Source organism: Canis lupus, chromosome 27 (genome assembly GCF_003254725.2).
Source record: "Canis lupus dingo isolate Sandy chromosome 27, ASM325472v2, whole genome shotgun sequence".
NCBI classification, from domain to species: domain Eukaryota; kingdom Metazoa; phylum Chordata; class Mammalia; order Carnivora; family Canidae; genus Canis; species Canis lupus.
Genome location: NC_064269.1, coordinates 1,748,691 through 1,772,857, shown reverse-complemented (window position 1 = coordinate 1,772,857; position 24,167 = coordinate 1,748,691). Strand labels below are relative to the sequence as shown.

The window sequence follows — 24,167 nt, the reverse complement described above, 5'->3', positions numbered from 1 at the left end:
TAGACTGAAATCTTAAAAAAAAAAAAAAAAAGAGTTTTTCCCTTATCAACCACGGATGGACTGCAGTTCTTTCTAAGAGGGAGTAAATGCTTAATTCTTTTCCTTTTCAGTGCTAATTTTCAGAGTAAGGAGTTGGTGTAAAAGTTGCCTTCAGTGTGCCAAAGTAGTTTCTTTTAATCTTTCTTTTCTTTTCTTTCTTTCTTTTTTTTTTTTTTTTTTTTCTTGATGGATCACAACACACTACTGGGTTTTTCCCGTCTCTTCTCATTCTTCTCACTCATCCCTTTTCCCTCTGGTCTCCTTTATCCATGGCGCCTGCCAACTCTCTCCGCACTCAGGCCTGGGCTTTCCGGTCGGGCCGCTAGGGGCCGCTAGCGTCCTCCTGTCCGCGCGCTGCCGCTCTATCCCAGGCTCGGCCGCCGGCTACCAGGCGTCGTCTCGCTGGTGCCGACGCTGTCCACGGAGCCGCTCTAGGCTGCCCGGAGGCCGTGCGCATTGTGTGGGGAAGGTCTGGACGACGCAGTCGCCTCGCCGGCCCCCGGGGCGGTTAGCGCTTCCGGGGTCGGAGGGTGCGCGGGGTTGAAAGCGGGCCGCTCCGCCCCGTCCCCCTCCCAGACCAGCAGAGGCAGCAGCCGGAGCAGCCGCAGCCTGCGCCCTCTCCCGCCCGCCCGCCCTCCGCCCGCCCGCCCGCCCTCCGCCGCCCTCCACCCGCCCCGGGGTCTCTTTCCCCCTTCCTCCTCCTCCTCCTCCACCCCCCCCTTCCTCCTCCGCCCGCCCGCGGGGCCCCCCTCGCCTTCCCGCCCGCCCCTATTGTTCCGCCCCCGGCCTCCCGCCCTTCCCCTTCCCGCCCGCTCCCCTTTTCCCCTCAGTCGCCTCGCGCCTGCAGGTAAGCTTCAAAATTCTCCCTCCGCCCCCAGCTATAGCTCTGTTTCCACTCTTGCCATCTTTCTCAGCGGGCTCCGGTCTCCGTCACGAGCCCCGGCCTCGCGTAGTACCGCGTGAGCGCCTACCCCCTCACTCTGGCTGGCCGGCCATTCACGCGAGGCCCTGGCTCAGGCGCGGCCTAGTAGGCCTCGCGCAAGGCCTCCCCCCCTCCCCCCGCCTTTTCCCGGTGGCGGCTGCGCAGGAGTCAAGGAGGGCGCGCGCGCGGTAGGGGGGGCGGCGGTGGATTTGTTGGTTGAAGGGGGTGGGGGGAGGCGATGGCCGGCTTGCTGGCCGGGCGGGTGAGCGCGGCTCCCCGCGGGGGTCAGGCGCTGGCGCAGCCACACGAGGAGGCGCTACTAGCCCGGCCCCTCCCCCTGGATCGCAGCGCCCCCCCCCGACCGAACCGTTTATTTTTTTTTCGTCCCCCCCCCCGTTCTCTCTTTTCTAGTGGAGGGATGGGGGGGGGCATTTTTTAATTGGAAAATGCTTGGATGACCGAGGGGAGGGGGGCTGCGGAGTTAAAAGAAAGGGTAAACGGGCTCCCAGTTCCCGAGTTATTCAGGACGTTCTCTCGGGGTAACGAATTTTGAAATTACAAAATGCTTGCGGATGTAGACCCAGGCCGAGCTATTTATAGGAGAAGGGGTAATGGACTGCAGGATTAGCAGCTGGATTCCTGGGATTGGGCACACTTATATCGGCCCAGCCAGGAGAAAATGACAAGGATTTCTTGGATGTTCGGAGTTAGAAATGCTCCTTTGTGCCTTAATCACGAAATGGCCTTCTAGTAGATTTTCAGTGTTCTTGTCCTTTCGTACTTGCGTTACTGTGCTGTTTGTAAAGTGATTCCCCTTATATTTGAGTGGAGATAAGGAGTTAAACTGCCAGTATTTTACCATATCTTTAAAAAAAAAAAGTCATTCTTATAGACGTAACTCTATCTCCCCCCCTTTCATTCCCCCCCCCCCTCCGCCCCGCAGCAGCACTGTTGTTTTTCCATGAGTGAAAAGTGTTGAATTCTGGGATTTTGCCAGCAGTTAATTCTATTTTGAAGATGAGGGAATGAGGTGCCTTGGGGATGCAAAGCCCATCTTTTAAATCGGGCTCTGGAGGTAACCATGGGGCAGCTTGCCATATACAGAATGATCTGGCAGCGAGTTAAACACTTCTTAAAAATTTAGGGGTGGATTTTGTGTTAGAGCAAAGTTAAAGCGGTAGCTGTTTTGTGAAGGGGGAAAACTAGCTCTAGGAGAGAGATCATTGGTGTTGAGTTTTGAGGGGATGGTTGCTAAAAATGTCACTGGAGAAATTTATCAACTTTGGAGGACCTTTTTAAAGCTAATGCTGTTAGGTCCTAAGGAGGTATCCTAGGGAAAAAGGTATATCCAAAAACCTTTTCTTTCTGCATGTAATCTGTTACTCCAAAACTGAAATATTGGGAACATTGTTTCGGAGGACAGAAGCTTTCTCTGTAGGAAAGGTTCAATACCCCTGTTACTTGAAACGATTCTACAGTAAATTTTCAGCAATACCAGTTTTATTTTCATTGTTTTCTTTGGAAAAAAATTTAAGACTTAATAGATTTGAATAAAGGTGGAGTGGTAACAAAGCTTAATACACAGAAGCAAGGAAAATTTTCAAATCTGAGTGATTATCAGGTTGGGTTGGGGAAGGGAATAGGAGAAAGGACTCAGGCAGTACTTAATGTATTGAGTCTTTTCCCAAAGGGGAATATGGAACCCTAGCCTTCATAGAAGGCTTTCAGAAAATGCGTTTTTCAGTGAGGTTGTTGATTTAAATCTTATTAAAATTATTTGTTGTCATCTGTCAAGATTTGAAATTTTAACATGAGTTAATCTCAATATTTTTACCTAGAAATTGCTACAAATAAGAAAACTTAACATGTCCTTAGCTTTCAACCTGATCTGCTACCTAACAGGGAGGCAAAAGGTCATCTGCCTCTCAGTAGTTGGTTAGAGTGAGGTTTGTCCAGGTGTTTCTGTATCCTGTCAAAGCTTATTCTGCTTGAAGGACAAATGCACATTCAGCAGTTCCTTTACAACCATTGCCAATTGAAGGAATCTTCCTCATCCCGAGTGAGAGTCAGCGGAAACCCTACCATTGAAGGAGAGCTGACTGAAAAGTCTCCTTCCGAACCGTAACACAACCTGAGCTGTAAATGGTTGTCATTAGTGCAGTTGTGCTGGGTATATACAAGCTTGCCAGCTGATAGGCTGTCTTTTAAGGAAAAGAATCAGAAAACATTTGATACTGATGAAATTTCTCCTATTTTTTTCCCCTTCTGATTTTGGTCATATTTGCATTTCAGTTTTTGGCTTTCACCCCCACCAGTGACCAAAGACTTGACCACTCAAAGTCCAGCTCCCCGGAACACTGCTCGACATGGACACCGGTGTGATTGAAGGTGGATTAAATGTCACTCTCACCATCCGGCTACTTATGCATGGAAAGGTATGCACCAGCTTGGGAAATTGGGTCATAGTAACTGCTCAGGGAGAGGCCAGGAAGAGAGGGCATGCATCTTGGAGCTCATCAGATTAGCACTGTGGGGCATCTGGCTTTAGCACTCTTCTCTATCAGTGTAGATGACAGTGTAGTGGGAAAATGGACAGACTTTAGTAGGAAGCTCCACTGAGCAGGAAAGGCTTAACTAGAGGATGGAGCCAAAGACTGTCTCATATCTGGATAATAAGATTTTGTCCGTGGAGATTGCTATAGCTTGTAATAAGTACATTTCCTCTGCCCAGACAATTTTGGGAAACTTTAAGGGGGGGAAGGTGATATCTGGTACTTTAAAAAATAACATTAAGCACAATAGCATTTGATCATTCCTGCATCATTATTCCTTCAAAGTTCTTGGATATCTTCATTTATGTTTTCTGCAAAGAAAAGATGAAGCCCATTCACTCCCTTTCTCTGTAAATCTTAGTTTTCAATTGCTTTGGACAGTTAAAAATTCCTTTTCATGATAATGAACGCTTCGAGTTTCCTCTTATTTGACGCTAGTTTTCTCCATTGCAGGAAGTTGGCAGTATCATCGGAAAGGTAAGACAGTTTCACTTCAACTCTAATTACTGTTTAGTCAGTCTGGGTTGAAATAGCAGTTGGAGCTCACTCTTGACTTTTCCTCTTACAGAAAGGAGAATCAGTTAAGAAGATGCGTGAGGAGGTGAGTTATGTGGGGGGAGGTTAGGGACAGTTAAGTCCTTCAAGGCAGGAATTTTCTTTAATGAGTGATTACAAGGGGGAAGGCCTCAATAGGAAAATCTGGCATTTTTCTGGCTTGGTTATTTGTAATGGTATATAGTATGCTGGAAAATGTAGTTTGGTAACTTAGTTCATTCAAGCATTAAGGCAGCTTCTGTAGTCTGAGGATGAAAATGAGCAGTATTTGAAATGATACTGTGTCAAGATTATATGGGCAGTTCCTTATTTGGGGGTGGGCTGCGTGTTCTATATATTCTCAGATCTTTTTGTCTTATTTAGCTTTTTGGCTTTGTTTTTTATCCAGAGTGGTGCACGTATCAACATCTCAGAAGGGAATTGTCCTGAGAGAATTATCACTTTGGCTGGACCCACTAACGCCATCTTCAAAGCCTTCGCTATGATCATTGACAAACTGGAAGAGGTTAGTTGTTCCCCCTTATTCTGTACTTAGTGTCCGTTTATTTATTTTTATTTTTTAAGATATATTTTGATTTCATTTATTTTTGGGGAGAGTGCTTGCCCTCGTAGTGGGGGAGGGGCAGAGGGAGAGGGAGAGTCTCCTCAAAGCAAACCTGATGCAGGGCTCAATCCCAGGACCCTGAGATCATGACATGAGCCTAAATCAAGAGTTGGCTGCTCAACCAACTGAGCCACCCGGGCACCCCTCCCTGCTTAGTTTTCCTTTTAAAGTGCTTCTAAATAGCTTAATGATTCTCTGAGAGCTTTTTAAATTGAAGAACAGAATGGATCATGAATATCTTATCTACAAATATCTGTCCCCAGAATTTGAGCATAAGTCACTTGAATCATTAAGACAAATAGTTTGACTATTACCAGGGATTCAACATAAAAAATTTGTGTGAAAAAACAGCATCTTTTATTTTTTAACCTAACAGTTTTTGAAAGTATGGCAATACTACATTACTAAACGTTGTCTCCAGATTTATAGTTGAGTGAACTTAACTGTGCTTTTGTTAGGTTCCTTGGTGAACACTAACATATATTATAAATAAATACAGATAACTTTCTGCCTTTGGCACAGTTACATTTTTATGAAAATCAGTCTGATAACTTTGTGTCAGAGAGAATATGTTTTATAGGTTTTCAGAAGCAAAATATCCACGCCAGAGGTTTTTTGTTAGAGGGATGCTTTTGGTTCACCAAGATACCTTAACCTTCAGACACTGAACAACCATTGCCCTAGGTCTTGTCTTGAGTCCTCCCCCTCTTCAGTAATGCTGCTAATCGTGCATTTGACACCACAGTCAGGAGAACTGTTGGCTGCTGCTTGGTTGGTGGTTAGATACTTAATGATGCCTGAAATTTTATCATGGCCAACATCAGAAATGTTATCTTTTGACCTGCAAGGCCCTGCTATCCAGAGCCTGGAGCTTAAACATTCAGAAAAATCTATTCATACTTTTAACATGTCCTTGACTTTAAGGGCTTATGTTTAAGCACTTTCTAGGTCTAGTTAGTATATAGAGATTAGGCTGAGAAGTGATGTTTAAACCACTTAATCTTCAGAAGGCTAAATTTAACTAGGTTAAAACCATGACTTTTTTGGATGTAGCATATAGTTAGGGGAAAGATGGTGGGCTTTGGAGTCTTAATTTAAAGTCTGCAGCTTTTTAGATGTGATTGGGATGAGTAATCAGCCTCAATTTTATTATCTGTATAATGGTGATATTACTAAGAAATTAAAACCATGATACAAAAAAAATAATAAAATAAAAAAAAATAAAACCATGATACATAGAACTACACTACTTAATCATCTTAGTTACTGAAGAGGACAGAATTGGTTTTTTGAATTTTGGATTCCATTGTTCCATCTTTCTCTTTAATATTTTATTTATTTATTTATTTATTTATTTATTTATTTATTTTATTTTATTTTTTTAAATTTTTATTTATTTATGATAGTCACAGAGAGAGAGAGAGAGAGGCAGAGACATAGGCAGAGGGAGAAGCAGGCTCCATGCACCGGGAGCCTGATGTGGGATTCGATCCCGGGTCTCCAGGATCGCGCCCTGGGCCAAAGGCAGGCGCCAAACCGCTGCGCCACCCAGGGATCCCTAATATTTTATTTAATTTTGACTTTGATACTGTTTTACTTTGCAGTCAGCTCTAATATGTAAAACTAAGAATCACTTTTCTTCCTATGAGACTCCCCCTCCCCCCCCCATGCCTTCCATGAAAGAAACTATATTTAAGGCTAATTCTGAGGAAGTTTGTAGGTGTTTTAATCTTTTCAGAAATAGTTGTTCAGGGGGTGGGAGGGGCAATATTTGAACTTTTGCTGATGGTAGATCACAACATAATAAATAATCCTCATAAGGTTTAAAACAGTTTTATTATTATAGCAGTCATGAGTCTCAAGGATCTGCTTAGTGTATGTGCTACCGAAGCGAGTACCCCAAGGATGTGCTTAAACTTACATTCTTTTGTTCTTTTTTTTTTTTTTTTTTTTTGTTTTGTTTTGTTTTTAAGATTTTATTTATTTATTCTTGAGAGAGAGAAGGAGAGACAGAGCCAGAGACACAGGCAGAGGGAGAAGCAGGCTCCATGCACCAGGAGCCAGACGTGGGATTCGATCCCGGGTCTCCAGGATCGCGCCCTGGGCCAAAGGCAGGCGCCAAACCGCTGCGCCACCCAGGGATCCCTAATATTTTATTTAATTTTGACTTTGATACTGTTTTACTTTGCAGTCAGCTCTAATATGTAAAACTAAGAATCACTTTTCTTCCTATGAGACTCCCCCTCCCCCCCCCCCCATGCCTTCCATGAAAGAAACTATATTTAAGGCTAATTCTGAGGAAGTTTGTAGGTGTTTTAATCTTTTCAGAAATAGTTGTTCAGGGGGTGGGAGGGGCAATATTTGAACTTTTGCTGATGGTAGATCACAACATAATAAATAATCCTCATAAGGTTTAAAACAGTTTTATTATTATAGCAGTCATGAGTCTCAAGGATCTGCTTAGTGTATGTGCTACCGAAGCGAGTACCCCAAGGATGTGCTTAAACTTACATTCTTTTGTTCTGATGAATTTCTTTTTGAAGGACATCAGCAGCTCTATGACCAATAGCACAGCTGCCAGTAGACCCCCAGTTACCCTGAGGCTGGTGGTCCCTGCTAGTCAGTGTGGCTCTCTCATTGGGAAAGGTGGTTGCAAGATCAAGGAAATACGAGAGGTTGGTAATTTTTGTGGTCTTCAAAATGTTTATTCTAAATGTGACTTACTCTATTAATAGCTCTTAGTATGGCTAGGGAAAGTTTGAAGTTGAGATGATGATTATTATTATTTTAAAAAAATTTTTTTAATTTTTATTTATTTATGATAGTCACAGAGAGAGAGAGAGAGAGAGAGAGAGAGACACATAGGCAGAGGGAGAAACAGGCTCCATGCACTGGGAGCCCGATGTGGGATTTGATCCCGGGTCTCCAGGATCGCGCCCTGGGCCAAAGGCAGGCGCCAAACCACTGCGCCACCCAGGGATCCCCATGAGATGAAGATTATTATTGAAGTACCAATCCTAGATAATTAGAATTTGATTCTGTACCAGGAAGAAAAGGATTGTACCATTGATACATACATAAAAATGTGTAGTTTTTTTTTTTTAAATAGTTCTCATATGTCTTACATCAGAAAATTAACCAGAATTTCTGTCAAACATGACCTGTTTGTTTTTTAAGATTTATTTTTTTTATTTTAGAGAGCACTGCTGTGCCGGGGTGGGGGCAGAGGGAGAGGGAGAGAGAGAATCCCAAGCAGGCTCCATGCCCAGTATGGAGTTGACATGGGGCTCGATCCTACTACCCTGAAATCCTGACCTGGACCGAGATCAAGAGTTACATGCCTAGCCAACTGAGCCACTCAGGCACCCCTTGTTTTCATTTTTTTATTTGGTAATTTTCCATGAGACTACATACTTTTTTTTATGTCTAAAAAGATTACAGTTTGATAGGTAATACAGCAAATATTTTCCTTGGCCAAACTCCTAAACATAGCAAGGGGAAAACAGGAAGGTATATTAAGATGTAGCTGTAATTGTGCTCCCTTTTAAACTGTGGAATTTACATTGAACTATGGAAGCTTTTAATAGTATCTGAGAGTTACTGAATTGGATGTTGGAATGAAATTTGAGTGGCTCCTAAAGGACTTTTCAGGAGCTTTATTGTACATGCTGTGAGAGCATGGATTTTGGTTTTGTTTGACGTATTCCAAGCAATCTGGAATGGTGCCTGACACACAGAATGGACTTAATATAAATATTTGTTCAATAAGAGAATGAAAAGTAGGTGATACTTTTGGGGATTTTGTTTGATGGCCCATGAAGCTATCATTAGCTGAAAGGAAACTTTAGAAGAGCCTTTTTCTTGAGAGCAGCTTAAATTTAGGCTGTTATTCAGGTTTATTCTTGACTTTCAGAGGCTAATTTATTTATAACTGTGATTAAACAGTCTTATCTGGAATAAGGGAAGAGTGGGAAGGGAGAATAAAAAGGGTAAAATAGGAGATGGGATAAGTATCTCTACTGAATGTTAGACTCTAAAATTGCTACTTGGAATTAGAAGAGTACGAGCTGTTTTTATCTGATTTTTAAAATTTCTTTTTACCCCAAAGAGTACAGGGGCTCAGGTCCAGGTGGCAGGGGATATGCTCCCCAACTCAACTGAGCGGGCCATCACTATTGCTGGCATTCCGCAATCCATCATTGAGTGTGTGAAACAGATCTGCGTGGTCATGTTGGAGGTAAGCCCTCAGGCTCATGCTGAGAATGGGGGGAGGGTGATTCTAGGGAGACAGACTGATCTATATTTAGTAAGACTAGAATTAGGTGAAGCTGTTAGAAGCTTTCAGTGGGGGTGGGGAAGAGGTTCCCTGAGTTCATATTTTCCTCCCCCCAGCTTTGACTTTTCTTGTAGTCTGAGCAAAAATAGAAACTGTTAAGCAGCAGTGATCTTTGGGTTTACAGCAATTCTAGCAGGGTTGGTAGGGGAAGATTTACTACTTGGACTGAGTAGATAAAAGATGTAATTGGGTTCCTGAGAAGCTGGAGTTGCCTTTTGGATTACAATATTTTGACTGTGTGCAACTTTGAGGCATTCTTCAAGTTAATTTCCATGTTTTAAGGCAGGATTATATTTAAGATATTTATATAGGAAAAAAATTTGTCCATACTGGTGTTTTTGAATGATTTATGAGGTCCTGGTAGTATATGCTATTCAGTTAAAACAAGAATAGCAAAATTAAGGGAAAATAAACCTTTTTAGAATTGTTACGGAATTTCCCCCATGGTCCATGAGAAAGGAAAATAGAATCTTCAAGTAGAGTTTAGAAAAATGTTGATCAAGCCTTTCAACTATTTCTTGACAGTGTCTGTATTATCGTAGGCATAATATTTGGGTACTGTATCTCCTAGTTTTGGTTTCATTTCTTATATAGGCCAAAATGTGAGATCCTAAATTACCAATTATATGGGTAGAAGTTTGTCATGTTCATTAGGTTTATTTGAAAACGTGGAAATAAAAAAAAAATAAAGAAAATGTGGAAATAATGCATACATTATTACAGGGTAATCTGCCTTGATGAGAATTAGTGTGAGCTGTGTAGTTCACGGACCCATCTTACTGCTTTAAAGGCAAATAACTGCAGATGATTTGAGATTAGATCTAGCCAGAGACAACGTTGGTAGGTTGAGGGGATGGAAATTAATGCAGTTTTTAATTTAATTGATCTGTGTGAGCTTAAGCCACACAGCTGAAGCAGCTTTGAAACCTTATCTCTTTTTGTTTTTTTCCCCTCTGACTCTCTCCCAGTCCCCCCCGAAGGGCGTGACCATCCCGTACCGGCCCAAGCCGTCCAGTTCTCCAGTCATCTTTGCAGGTGGTCAGGTAAGAAAGTTCTTTTTGGTGGGCTAGAATGAACAGGATTATATTTGAAATGTCAACTTTGCCAGGAGCACACCAGGCCACTCTGCATGCTTGCTGAAACCTGTACTCTGGCCATAGTTTGACCTGCTTTTAGTTTTATTTTTTTGTACTGGAGAAAGCTATGAATGCCAAGCCCTTAATTTTTAGCAGGCAACGGGAGTTTTGTAGGCACTCTGAAGGGGGAATTTACTTGGTCATTTAAAGTGGGTTGCCTTAGAAGAAAGGGTTAAATTACCTTGGTGTCACTATTTCTCTCCCTACCCCCCACCCCATCCATGCTTTTTTATGTGTGGGGTGTTCTTTAGAGGTCTGAATAAAAGTTGCAAAGAACTGGACCTCTGAAGGAGATTCTGGATGGTGGTCTCAAAATTGGGGGATCCTAAACTTGAGTGTCCTACAAACTTCCCCTTCCCCTTCACCTCACCTCCCCTACTCCTACCCCTTCACTCCCGAACTCCAGTGAATTGTTCCCCCAGGCTCTTAACCTCATAAAATGCTGGTTTGAACCCACATGGCAAATTGAAACCAGCCGGGGTAAGGGTTCAGTGTGCAAGAATAGAAGGGGGAGAGCATGTTGGGCTGTGGTGCTTGACCTTTGGTGTTAAGAGTAAGAACACCAAGGCACCCCTTTGGCCTCTTTCTACTTCACCCACCTAAATTCTTGATCCTTGGCACATGGTTTATTCTGAAGTTAGATTTTTATGACAAGAGCATGGATCAGAACCATGGTAGTTTTATGCTTTGTTGGTTAGTATTTATAAGGAGTAGGTAGGTCAGTTTCTTAAGTGTTGGGGTTTAGGTTGAAATAGTGACCTTCATTTCGGTGGCTACCTAGGCAAGTGCATTGCTCAAAATGCCTTTTCCCAGTGAGGGGCTGGCCTTTTATAAGCATACTTAACTCAGTTCCATCTTGTCTTTGAATTGGGGGAAGCATAAACTTGAAGTCCATCTCATTCACATTCTATTTTGAGTTGGCATAAACTGAACAAGATTTTGGGGACTTAGTTTGTCAAGTGCTTTTGGGAGCTTTCACAAATTAATCATGTTACAGTGTTACCTTAAGACAGTTTAGTGCCTTGCTTTGTACAAACCGGATTGGTTAAAGGGTTTTGTCGGTCTGGATAGTCAGGCAGAAAAACAAAGGCCCAGAGTCAGTATAGGAAGGAGGCTTAGCCTTAGGAGTTTATCCTTCTCCCCAGGAACTCCAGGTTCCTGTCGTCTGGATTCTTCCACTCCCACTTGGGATTATATAGAGTCCCATGCTGTGTAACAGCAATCCTCTCTATAATTCTTCATTTCCCTTTCCTTTCCTTTCCTCCTTTTTCCACCCTCCCCTTCTTACCTCTTTGCTTCCCCACCTCCCTCCTTCCCCACCCTTATTCAGTTGACCACCCTCTAAAGGCTTGCAGCTTCTTTCATGAGTGGCCCTTATTATTCCCATGGACCTTTTGAAATGGACTGGTTCATGCAACGTCCACAGATGGACCTGTATCTTTTGTTCCTTTGTGACAAAAGTGGGCTCTTTAGGGGTTCAAGTTAATCCCACACACAGATCAGGAGCTGGCATCAGCTCTGTTACCCCACCCCTTCATTCTTACTGAAAAAAGCCCAATTGTGCAGTGTGATACCTGCCACAAGGTAACTTTTTTTTTTTTTTTTTTAATTCACTGATTGCAGCTCGTTTCAAATTGTGTCGTGAGCTCCTTTTTAAAGGAAAAGAAAAAATTAAACGACTTTTTTTGTGTGAATTTCATGCTGGTGACAAGGTGCCGGATTGACAGCCCTGGAGACTGAAATCCTCTATTTATCCACAGGACAGGTACAGCACAGGCAGCGACAGTGCGAGCTTTCCCCACACCACCCCGTCCATGTGCCTCAACCCTGACCTGGAGGGACCACCTCTAGAGGTGAGAGGGGATGTTCAGTCTCCAAGGCTCACTCAATCCTTCCGCCTCAGCCGAGACTGCCAACACGCGGGGGGCCAGTGGCGCTGGTGATTTTTGTGCTGTGGACACCACCTGTCCACGGGGACCTGGACTGACCCCCCCCACATCATTTCACACAGGCCGCGTAGCCCACCAGATGGTAACACCAACTCTCTTTTTTTTTCCTTTTTTTTCCTTTTTTCCTTTTTTTCTTTTTTTTCTTTTTTTTTTTTTTTTTTTTGTTGTTGTTGTTCAACCCCTCTTCCCCATCTCCCACTCTTCCTATCCCATTTTCACCTTCCCACCCCCACCTGGGTGTACTTTTGGGGGTACTGGCCACTGTGATGTGAAAAGCTTCACATCCTGTTAACCAGCCACTCCTTCCCGTCCCTTCCTATTTCTCCTCCTTGTCCCCCCACCCCATTGCCCTTAAGACCCAGCTCCCTTTTCGGAGGTTATGGTGTGGGGGGAGGAGGGTGTAGTGGGAGCTGCAAGTGCCTTTTATGGAGGGGGAGGTGGGAGAAGGTGCAGGGTTTAGGACACAGTGATTTGTTTGATTGATTGATTTTGCATTCCTGTGGTCAGCTCCCTAGTGTTAGGTACTCAGCTAGCATCCAGTGCATTTAAGGTTTTTTTAAGGCAGATGTAGAGAAAAATAAGCCAGGGACAGGGAAGTGTTTCAAAACATGCCACGTAGGTTTGTGCAGATACAAATCATTCATGTCACCGTGACTGGTATATGAGGGTTGGGGTGGTTGAGGGAAGAGACCATTTTCCTCCTGCGCTGACTTGTACATAGGGAGAAAGAAGGGGGTTTGGTCAATTGAGGCATTGCTTAATCCCACTTCCCACCTTTCCTTTAAGAAACAATTGTGTATTTTGCCTTTGATTGCAGGGAATATGGCTCCCCTCATAGGCTTCCTGGAATAAAGCATCATATTTAGGTTTCAAAGAAGGCCAACTCAGGTCTGACTGTGTTTGTGAGATACCATCTACTGCCTCAATCTCTGGCCTCCCCCATCTCTAGTTCAACTCTGGCTTCCTGGCTAGTTGAAATCTGTCTCCCCTTCTCCCGCTGGGTGGCTGTCCGTGATTGGTTTTTAATAGGAACTGTTTTCCTCCTTTTGTAGGCCTATACCATTCAAGGACAGTATGCCATTCCACAGCCAGATGTAAGTTTTGTTTTCACTTCTTGTTTTGAAAAGCTCCCTCTCCCATCCAAAATTATTTCACTCTTTCTTCCACATAGGCAGAAGTGAGTTGGGTCTTAAAAATTTGCAGTATTATTTTCCTCACAAGGTGAACCCCATATTTTGGCCCCTAAACAATCTTTAATCAGGGTCATAGTAGCACCTTGTTTGCCTTTTGACATAATCATTGGAAATTTGAAGTCGGCAGATTATTAGATTCTGCTTTACCCTGTGTTCCACATTATTCTGTTTAAAAAAGAAATGTTCCATGGTATGTTGTCATTTGTTATTCCAGGGCACAGTTTAAATTGACAGTGGACTGACTGTGCATCTCTTCATGGAGTCCTTTCCATGGGGGAGGAGTGGGAGGTTGGGTTTGTCTTTGGGTACTCCTCAATTTAAAAAGCATCTGGATGGGTGGGAAAGGGGCTTATTTTGCACAGGGAGGGATAAGCTGAATATTTTGGGGGTTCAGCTCAATAAAACCTTTCTTGCCACTAAACACTTGTGTTAAAAGTGTTGGTATTCAGACTTCGTGTAAGGGCTTTTTTCTCTGCACTTTGTTCTGTCGTTACTAATCCTTTCAGGTGCTGAGCATTAGACTTGGGAAGTTGGGTTTGGTTCTTGGTTAGTGTTTGGCCCAGGAGGGGGAAGTAGCCTCGAGGAGGGATTGTTTGATGACAGCCAGAGTAGTTAATATAGGCGAAGAACAATAGCTGTAGAAATCCTTTGGAAGGGGGTGGGGCTGAGCCCAGTTTGGTTGCATCTTAATCTCAACCCCTTGCAGTCTCCCTGCCCCCTCATCTCCTTCCCTCCTCCCAGTACTGACGGAACCCTGCATGGTGTGTTTCCCTAGCACCACTGCACAGTTTGTTTACCTAGCCTGTCTGTGCTTGTCCCTGGGGCAACTGTTGCAATGGCTGCAAACACCTTCATTAAGTAGCCCACAAGGGGATGGTTGTTGGGCGGGTGCTGCTGCTTTTCTTTTCACACACCCAAAATGCATTCATTCTCCGGGAGCCCCTCTGTATTTTCTGACCTCACCTTCATATTCTGCCCATGTCCAGGATTGTGGGATAAGCCCCATCATTACCCTGTGTCACAGTTTGAGTAGTAGGGTCAACCTGGGGGATCAGGAGCTCTGCATTTTCAAATTTGAATGTGCTTGAGCCCTGGCTCTGTTACTCTTCTAATGCCAACCTCTCCTGTTTCCTCCCTGCAGTTGACCAAGCTGCACCAGTTGGCAATGCAACAGTCTCATTTTCCCATGACGCATGGCAACACCGGATTCAGTGGTATGGATACCTCAGTGTTTATTTCTGTAAGGTGTAGTGCAAGACAGAGGCCAGCCCCAAGGTCTCAGTTTGACATCTTTTTAAAACATACTTCATTACCCAGCATCCTGCTGGTTTAAACTTGCCTGTCTTCTATCGCTAAACCGAAGGAGGTAATGTGTTTGTTAACTTGGTTTTCATTTGGGGTGAGTTATTCTTAAAAAAATAAAAAATAAAAAATAAAAAAAATAAGGCCCTGGAAGGTTTGGGGTGAGGTCTGGGGATGCTTGTCAGGCAAAGGGTAGGCTGGTATTTCTTCTAACCCATCCTCACTGCTGCCCCTTTGATCTGATTGGCACCCCATTTCTCTCCACCAGCTATTCACAGATCTGGGTAGAGAATCCATTTGTGCCAAATTGTGTAGTGGTTTTTGGTTTTGTTTTGTTTTGATTTTGGGGCTTTTTTTTCTGTATAAGGAATAACTTGTCCGATAGGGTTAGGATGAGACCACCAAACTCATTTTCACTTGTATCTTAACAGGCATTGAATCCAGCTCTCCAGAGGTGAAAGGCTATTGGGGTAATGATTAAAAAAAAAAATCTGTAGTATTCTACTGTTATATTAATAAACTGGTGGGAGTCTTGTTTCACTGCCCATGACATACCAGCAAGATGCACATGGCAGAAAGGAGCTGAGAGAGCAAAGGGGTGGGCCTGGTGCCCCTGAGGGTCCCTTGATGGATCTGGCCAACCCCCTTCTAAAAATGTTGAGTTTAGCAGCCACAGCTGAGAGCAGGACTAGCTTTGAGAATTAGCCAGCCGGCCTGGTCCTGTCCAGGTGTCAATATTATTGATGGGTATGGGTGTTTGCTGATGGGATTTTTTTTCTTTTTCTTTGAAAAACAAAATAAAAACCAGAACAAATTACTGAGCAATTGAGGAGAAGACAGGAAATAAATCTGGAGAAATGAACTTCCCTCACCTGGCTGCCATTTCATTCTTTGACCTTCAAGTGTAGGTTAGGATTGGGGGAGGTGTTAATCTGATACAGGTATATTTAAAGCAACTCTGCATGTCTGCCAAAAGTCCATGGTACCCAGTAACAGGCATGATATTGGCACTGGTGCTAGTGAGCATCAGGTGAGATAAAATTGGAACACAACAGCAGCAGGAAATCCTAAGCAGTAAAGGGGAGCAGTGCAGAAGGACTTGGTTAGATTTTGGTCCTACCACATTCCCTTGCCCCTTGCTTCCATCCCCTTACACCCTAATAGGCTGGGCTTTGCAGGAAATGGCATGAAATCAGCTCTTCTGAGTTTACAGAGGAACCTTTCCAGCATTATTTCTGTACCCCTTTCCCCCTCTTTCCTCCTTGGAGGCTTCCAAGTTAGTGATGAATCCCAACAGCCAATGCTGGGTTTCCAGTTTGTTTCCTTCTGTTAGGTTAATGTGCAAATCAGTGGGGGTTTGTTTGCTATGCATTGAACTTCCTTGCTCTCTTCTGTCTTTTAGCAGGTTTGGATGCATCTGCTCAGACTACTTCTCATGAACTCACCATTCCAAACGATGTGAGTATAGTTATTAGGGTTGCATGGGATAAAAATAAAGAGTAAATGTCATGCCATTCTTAAGGCCTAGAGAAGGAAATGGGGTTTTTTAGATCCCAAAAAGTATGTAGAATCATGAATAAAAATTGGAGAAAATTGGTGAAACTATTGCATTGGCATCATGAGTCAGACCCATTTTGTCTCAGCAGATAAAATTCTCATTGGCCTTTGTTTCTTGGATGATCTGAAGCCTTATCCTTAAAGCATCAGTCGTTGTTGAATGTTCTGTCCAACATGGTAGTCACTAACGACATGTGGCCATTTAAATTGTGAAAATAGTAAAAAAATAAACTCAATTGCTCAATCTCACTAGTGACACTAAAGATTTTCAATAATCAACTGTTACTAGTGTTTGCAGTATTGGACAGTATGAATATAGACCAATTTTTACTTTTTCTGAAGGCAAAAGCATTGTAAATTAGCCAGAATTTTTAAATTTTATTTATTTATTTGACAGAGCACAAGCAGGGGGGTAGTGGCAGGGAAAGGGAAGAAGCAGGCTTCCACTGTGGAGCAGGGAGCCTGATTCGGGACTTGATCCCAGGACCTTGGGACCATGACCTGAGCCCAAGGCAGATGCTTAATTGACTGAGCCACCCAGGCGCCCAAATTAGCCAAAATTCTTATCTATCTATCTATATATTTTTTCTTATCTGTATATTAAAATAGTAATTGTAGCAGGATGGTTTTAGGCAATTTTGTTGCCCAAAACCGGAGCCTACCCAGGAGAAACTGGTTTGTTAGCATGTTGCCTGTATTTTGTTTTTGGATTAGTACTTTGAGGAAATGAGCCTAATGCTCCTTAGGGTCAGTCAGCTGTGAGTTGACTGACCTGTAGTAGTCAATTTGGCAATAGTGGAGATAGAATCTAGAGCTCGTTTTTAAATCAGTAGTATGTGAGTAGGGTGTGTAGGATGCAGATAATAGTTTCCATTGCCATTATTGTGGACCCAAGATACAGAAGGCTAAAGGGGTGGGATGGAATTTTTGGACCTAGCCGTGCAACTCTTGATTTGGTGTGCCTTGTTGTTTTTCTTCCTTAAGTTGATTGGCTGCATAATCGGGCGTCAAGGCGCCAAAATCAATGAGATCCGTCAGATGTCTGGGGCGCAGATCAAAATTGCGAACCCAGTGGAAGGATCTACTGATAGGCAGGTTACCATCACTGGATCTGCTGCCAGCATTAGCCTGGCTCAATATCTAATCAATGTCAGGTAAGGGTTTCCTCCCTACCTTTTTTTTTGTTTATTGTTGGCAACACAAGTAATGTGTGTGTTGGGGAAAGCTACAGTGTATTATTGAATGTGGGAATATTGGGGGGATGAGAGTGGGGGTGGGTGGAGATGGCAATAAAGTTTAAGTCTAGCCCTACTTTGATCCCTTCTTAGTGTAGCAAGCAGAAAACGTAACAAGATTGTAATAAATTTGCATGTGGGAGGGGATTAGAATGCTTGCATTTGACTGATGGTTTTAGGCATGGAAGGAGTGGAGCATGTCTTCACTAGTAGGATAGTGCTCTGACTGGAGCACCCATACTGACTTAGAAGCAGATGTGGGTCTCTTGATGTACATATTATAGACCAGTATTCCTTTCACTGATGGGGTTTAGTCTCCAAAGCACCCTAATTAAAGTAAGAATAATGAAGTAAATATGATGGCAAGACAGTTTCTTGGAAGCAGCCATTATCATTTATTCTGAAAACATCCATTATTTTCAAGTTACAAATGTGTTCCATTGTTCAGAGCTTGTGGGAAAGGGGAGGCACAGGTTTTGGACTGTTTCAGAAATGCCTAGCCTGTTTTCTTTCTTTTTTTGCCACCATCTCATACCTTAATGGCATCTTGAGGTTTTATCTTCCTCACCCAAACCTAGCTGATGTTACTGCACATGACAGCCATAGGACAGTGGGCATCCTACAAGGCATTTGTATTTCTTGCTTTCTCAGCACATGTGCCTCAGTCACGTTCTGAATTGCTTACTAACATGCTAAGCCAGGGTTAGCAGTGCATTTCCCAAGGGGCTTAGCCATCCTTCTCATGTAGATTTTTGTCTAGTCATCTCTGTCATAATTATTGAGTCTTTGCTGTGTATAAATGGTGTTCCGAGTTCCTGAATCTAGTGCCAGGGAAGGAATTCATAAGTATGAAGTCTATTTTATTCTACTTATACTGACCATGTATTTATTCCTTTGTCTTTGATCTCCTAATTGAGAATTTGTCAATTCCCCAGTGATGTTGACTTTTGCCTTAAGGCTTTTAATGTCTTGAAGTATTACTAGCATTTGTGGAGAAAAGACTTTCCTGTGTCTAGATCTGCTTGTGCTACCAAGCACATCAGATTGTTCATGTTCAGTGGGAAATGGTAGTAAGCTTTGCACAGAGGCTGTTTGCAAAGGTTTGACTTTTTGTTTCTAATTGGGGGTATGGGGAGGGCTGGTCTTGAGTGGTGAGATTCATGTTCTTGGAAGCTGGGGTTTTCTTCTTCTTGGGTAGGCTTGCCCGAAATATTGTTAGGTAGCACTTAAATGAAAGTGACTTGTTTGACCTTAGGTCAGTGTCAACATTGTAAGGAAGCGGAACATCTCCTCCTGACTTTCCTGATTCAGTTGTTCTTTTCAGGACCATCCTTATAAGATGGCTGGCCATTTAGGGGTCATCCTGTTTAATGAAACTGTCCAAACTATGGATTTGGGTCAAAACTTTGTAAAGCTTCATTTAACACCAAAGCAAAGATTGTATATGCACAAAGCTTATTCTGCACTTTCCTATATTGGCCCAGTTCGAATGCAAAAGCCAATTGGTTTTATTACTTGCAGGCAAGAAAGATTTCTCTGCTTTCAGTAATGGGTTCTGAGCATCTCTGCTCTTAACTGTCAGTCTGAGTCCTTTCTTTAGCCCCTGCTTTATGAGTTGTAACAGTTTCTGGACTTAGGTAAACAAAATGGAATCTTAGGGAGGATCCCTGCCCTTGAAGAGTTCATCTTATAGGATTAGGTTGTTCAGAGAGTCTTTGACAAATACTGTAGTTCTGGCTTAGACACGTGGGCATTTGGGAGCTGCTGGTCATTACAGTTATTTGGACTTTATTTTAAAAGTCGAGGCAGTATTTTTACACTTTTAAATGAATTTTTCAGGAGGGCTTGAGTATCTTTCAGTTTTGTAAGGTCTGTATTAGAACTATGTTCAGTTAAAAACAAAGGGCTTTTTTTTTCTCAGTCCCATCTTACCATAAATGAAACTTTCCTACTTGTTATCTACACTTTTGTTCTCAGCATTATTCTTTGTAAATGCTACATTCTTTGAAGTTTTGAAATTAGTGACCTAATTTGGTTTCTTTCCTTTTTACCATCCTGATATATTGGCTAGTTTACTGCAGAAGATGGGAAGCACACTTCAGTATTAGGGTGGGAAGTGTCTAATTCTATAGAATAACATTCTGCACTTTCAAAAGTGATTGGTGGGTGTGAGACCTTTGTTCCTCATTTGGAGATTACTAAGAATACTCATTCATTTTCTACTTTGAAATCATTTCCTTCTGACTTTTGGATTGGATCCACGTGTCCGATACATTGAAGTGTGCTCCGTGTGATTCCTTTTCTTAGTCTGTCAGCTTTTTCTTCACCATAGCAGTTTTAAATAGCATTGTGGAATGGGATTTGGCAAAGTATACATTTTGTAGAGGGTGGGCCACAGACTGAAAGAGGGGCAGCTTAATCACAATGTGGTATTAGGTCTTCCTAATTTGCAACCAGAGGCACTTAACAGATAACAAGCGGTTTTTGTCCTGTACTTTTTCCCTTTTGTGGTCTTCCCTTCCACCCACCCTTTTTTTTTTGTTCCTTTTTTCCTCTGTTACAGTTTAGAAAACGCTAAACCCTCCTCCCAGGCAGCCTCCGTCACGATCCCTGATCACCTCAGCATCAACCTCTCTCAACCCTCCACCCCTTCTTCTTCTTCTTCCTCCTCCACCACCACCCCCTCGCTCGCCACAGCGGGGACCTCCGACGCACCCTCCAGCCTCCCCAACCCTCTTCCGACCGCCCCTTGTGTCTCCAGTCTGCTTGGCATGAAACCCATCCCTCTCCTGGCTCTAAATGTTGTGTCTGCTGCTAAGGGTACCGGGGCTTCAGCTACTACCACCACCACCTCTGCTGTGCCATGTGTAACTAACAAACTGAAAGGCGAGAAACAGAGATTCTCCCCCTACTGATTGAATATCTTGAGGCACCCCTCAAGTATTTCTTGGTTCATTTTGTTTTTCTTTGTTAACATTGATGAGAACCAAACAATTGTGAGCTTGTGACCGTTTCCTTTTTACTATTTTGGGGTATAACGGGTGGGGGTGGGGGCAATGGTAACCTGGGGTTAGGGTTAGGCCATTTCATCTGAGTGCCTGTTTCAGAGTCTGACTTGTTGAATTCTCTATCTAGAGCCCAGTTCTTGCTCTTCTTTTTGATTGTTACTTTTTTGTAGCTTTATTCTGCATTGCAATATAACAATGTGTTAGGCTCTGTGTTAATGAATAAAAGCTTCTCCATTAACCTTTTTTTTTAAAATTATTTAATGGTTAAGTTCTCAGCAGGCCTTCTTGGCCGGATTTGTGTTTCTAGCTGTAATAAAGTTGCCACAGTAAGAACTTTAGTTGACTGTGTGCTGTGAAGGGTAAAGGGGTGGGAGCTTGTGACCTGTGGCTACTCAACTAGGAAGTCCATAAAACTGACTCCGTGCCTGTTTGTGTCCCTAATTCAGCAATAGTCCTTTGTCATTCCCCACAAAAGGAGATGGGCCTGTAGCAGGTTACCTCTTGAGGAGTCTTCTTTAATTGGCATTAAGATGCTTTAGTGAAGACCAGTTTCTCTGACTTCTCAGATCCCTTACCCTGCCAATGGCAGCAGGTCACAAGGGTATCCATCCCAGGATTGTTTCCTCTGGCGAGTGGTTACTCTGAGGATCTTTTACAGAGCATACATACAAAGAAGTTACTTCTTTACCTAGAATGGGATGCAAGTTGAAAAATGTCTAATAAAGTTTGCTGGCTTTTGTCTGCATTTCTCTGAATGAGAAGTACCCTTTTACTGTGACACTGGGGTTAGTCTTGAACAACCAACCTGTACCATTACCCAAAATTTGACAGGATTCTCCAGTAATCCTAAACCTACCCTGATTAGTCAACTAAGTCCCTTTACCTTTCCTTCCATTTCCCTGCCCACCCTTCTGTCTGCCTCCCACCAACCCTGTCATGAGGAGAGAATTGTAAACTTAGATTTAGAAGGAACTTCTAAGATCAACTGTAACTCACCAGTCAACTCATTTATTGGATTAAAAAAAAAAAAGGCCTTGGAGAATTTCAATTCACAGTTCACGAGTGACTAGTCAGCACTAACCACTTGTGCTTTACTTTTACTCAAGTATACTTTATCTCCCTGAAGCCTGGTTTTTCTTATCTCAAGACCTCTCTTTCCACAAAAGACTAGAAATGCTATAGGTATGATGGCAGAAGGCTACAGATTTTTTCCTGGTGATCATTTCCCACATCTCATTTGGTTTATAGTATTAAAAAACCAAACCTAATTGCTCTCAAGTATTGCTGTATATAATCTCATGCCCTTGTGGCTCCTCAGTCGCAGATTGGGCCTAGGAACTGGCGTTACATGTCCCAAGTGTACAGGAAGGACTAGAGGAGCAACCTATTCATTGTCCAGAGAGTTTTCCCTTGCTAGTTGCTGGTTGCTCCTTTATCATGTGGTCCAGCTCTCTCTCAATAAGCTCTCTCTAAATAGGAGTCCCTTGCCGCTGCCACCCCCCCCCCCAACCAGGTTTTAATTTTATCTAGTCCTTGATTTGAAGGCCTCTTAATGAGTACTCCTAATGGTGGAGGGGTTGCGGGCATGGAAGCAGAATCTTAAGATGCTAACTGCCACCGCCACCTCCAGAGGTGCTTGGTGTTAAATTAAAAAAATTTTTCAGCTCTCCCATGTGGTTCTTCTATCATAGACTCCTTAGCATAGCATGATATTTTGGTTGGATTTTTGCTTCTTGCCCTTTTCCACATCCTGCCTCAGTAACTGCTTAGGCTGTGTAGAAGTTCTGGATAGCCCTTTTATTTTTTTTTAATATTTTATTTATTTACTCATGAGAGAGAGAGAGAGAGGCAGAGACACTGGCAGAGGGAGGAGCAGGCTCCATGCAGGGAGCCTGACGCGGGACTTGATCCCAGGTCTCCAGGATCATGCCCTGGGCTGAAGGCAGGTGCTCAACTGCTGAGCCACCCAGGCGTCCCTGGATAGCCCTTTTTTGATACCAGAGTACCATCACTTTATTGGATGAACTTAATTTATTTGGGGCCTAGATCTAAGAAGCTCTTTTCCTGAAACTTCACTCCCCACTAAACTCTTGGGTTCAATGCTTTACTGTTTATGTTGCTCTAAGTCATCCTATTCTAGTGTTGGCAAGAATCTGTCCCCCGTAAAAGAACTAACCTCCTTTATGCTCATGAGGTTAGAAACATTATTTCAGACTTAAATACGGTTCGTAATTGAAGGACCTATTTCCTGGTTGGTTCTTGGGTGTTTTGTCGTGTCCGTCTTTCCCGTCCCTCCCCCCTTTGGCTTTGCATTGTTGTGGAAGGCCTAGAGATGGCAAAGAACATTCATTTTCTCTTGACTAGAATACCATTCAGGCAAAAATCCTCATGAAATTTATGAATTGAAACTGAGTCTTACAAACTTAGTTCTATTCAAAGCAGGAGCTAAAAAACTTGTGTATGTGATAATCAGCAAGACAGGCTATAAACGCCTAAATACTTTTCTTTCAGAGCTCAAAATTGGGTTCTAGGACCTCAAATGATATATTTGAGACAGAAAGGCATTGTAGCTGGCTGGGTATGTTTGGATGTAGAGACCAAAGGTTTCGGAGCTTTTGGAGTGAACCAGGGAATTTTTGAAACCTGTTGGCTTCTGCTTTTTAAGTTCTGAAGAGTATAGGTTGGGTATAATTCTTGACTATACTTGCTATTCCTTTTTTCTTTTAACATTCCTTAGTGGTTAAAACTATATAAATTATCTGATAGGAATAGCTTTTACAATGCTAGAGAAACCCAGGACTGAAGCCTTTTTTGATCTGTCTCAACATTAGCCTCACGAGGCTACTTTCAGATAAAGATTTCCGAAACTGCTTTCTATCAGTAGCTTGGGAGGAGCTAAAATAAGCTCAGCAGTAAAGAAAAGGTGCTTCTGTGTAGTATAACCCTGTAAGAGGAGGTTTTAGTGTATGGCATATTTTTGGAAAGCATTTAACATCTCCCACGAAGATTCCAAAGAGCATCATTAGAGGAACACCTACAATTGGTAATCAGAATCTGTTTCTTTTGGTTCTGGGTTATTTTCCTCAGAAAGCTTGGATTGCTGGGGTTACAGGATTAATCCAGGAACTCTTAAAATGTCTCCCTTGACATCGAATACTGTGTACTCTTCCTTTACATTTCACCAACCAGACTGTACGTTTCGGAGGTGAGATGCAGCTGGGCATTCAGAAAACTAACTTGGAGTTTATTTTTTGTGTTACAGGCTTTCCTCGGAGACGGGTGGCATGGGGAGCAGCTAGAACAATGCAGATTCATCCATAATCCCTTTCTGCTGTTCACCACCACCCATGATCCATCTGTGTAGTTTCTGAACAGTCAGCGATTCCAGGTTTTAAATAGTTTGTAAATTTTCAGTTTCTACACACTTTATCATCCACTCGTGATTTTTTAATTAAAGCGTTTTAATTCCTTTCTCTGTTCAGCTGTTAATGCTGAGATCCATATTTAGTTTTATAAGCTTCTCCCCCCTTTTTTTTTGGCTCATGAATTTTTCTGTTTGTCATGGAAATGTAAGAGTGGAATATTAATACATTTCAGTTTAGTTCTGTAATGTCAGGAATTTTTCAAAAAAATTAAAAGATGGACTGGAGCTTTTTCTTTGTGAATAGAAACTGGATGCCACAGTGATTCATGTGGGTTTTATTCCTGTTGTCTTGCTGTTCTTTTTGCACCTTTTATGCCTCAAAGGACAAGGACCCTGCTTGGGTTTTGAATATAAG

General features: G+C 42.8%; 1 protein-coding gene across 48 annotated transcripts; it reads left to right on the top strand.

Annotated features, from left to right (window-relative positions):
• The first annotated feature begins 615 nt into the window (after nucleotides 1-615).
• PCBP2 (poly(rC) binding protein 2) lies at nucleotides 616-24,059 on the top strand. Of its 48 annotated transcripts, XM_049102922.1 has the most exons (16): nucleotides 1,351-1,500; nucleotides 1,905-2,036; nucleotides 3,254-3,396; nucleotides 3,952-3,990; nucleotides 4,082-4,114; nucleotides 4,457-4,573; nucleotides 7,216-7,347; nucleotides 8,781-8,909; nucleotides 9,965-10,051; nucleotides 11,905-11,997; nucleotides 13,146-13,187; nucleotides 14,428-14,500; nucleotides 15,020-15,058; nucleotides 15,991-16,046; nucleotides 17,130-17,299; nucleotides 19,944-20,721. In XM_049102922.1, the coding sequence occupies exons 3-16, from the start codon at nucleotides 3,328-3,330 to the stop codon at nucleotides 20,293-20,295; spliced, it is 1,431 nt and encodes a 476-aa protein (XP_048958879.1). In that variant the 5' UTR covers nucleotides 1,351-1,500; nucleotides 1,905-2,036; nucleotides 3,254-3,327; the 3' UTR covers nucleotides 20,296-20,721. The 48 variants fall into 48 exon arrangements, with proteins under 48 accessions (XP_035562850.1, XP_025314523.1, XP_025314522.1 ...); XM_025458738.3 differs by lacking the exons at nucleotides 1,351-1,500; nucleotides 1,905-2,036; nucleotides 19,944-20,721 and adding exons at nucleotides 618-886; nucleotides 23,651-24,059 and having other exon boundaries at nucleotides 3,967-3,990; nucleotides 9,977-10,051; nucleotides 15,994-16,046; XM_025458737.3 differs by lacking the exons at nucleotides 1,351-1,500; nucleotides 1,905-2,036; nucleotides 19,944-20,721 and adding exons at nucleotides 618-886; nucleotides 23,651-24,059 and having other exon boundaries at nucleotides 3,967-3,990; nucleotides 9,977-10,051.
• Nucleotides 24,060-24,167: the final 108 nt, after the last annotated feature.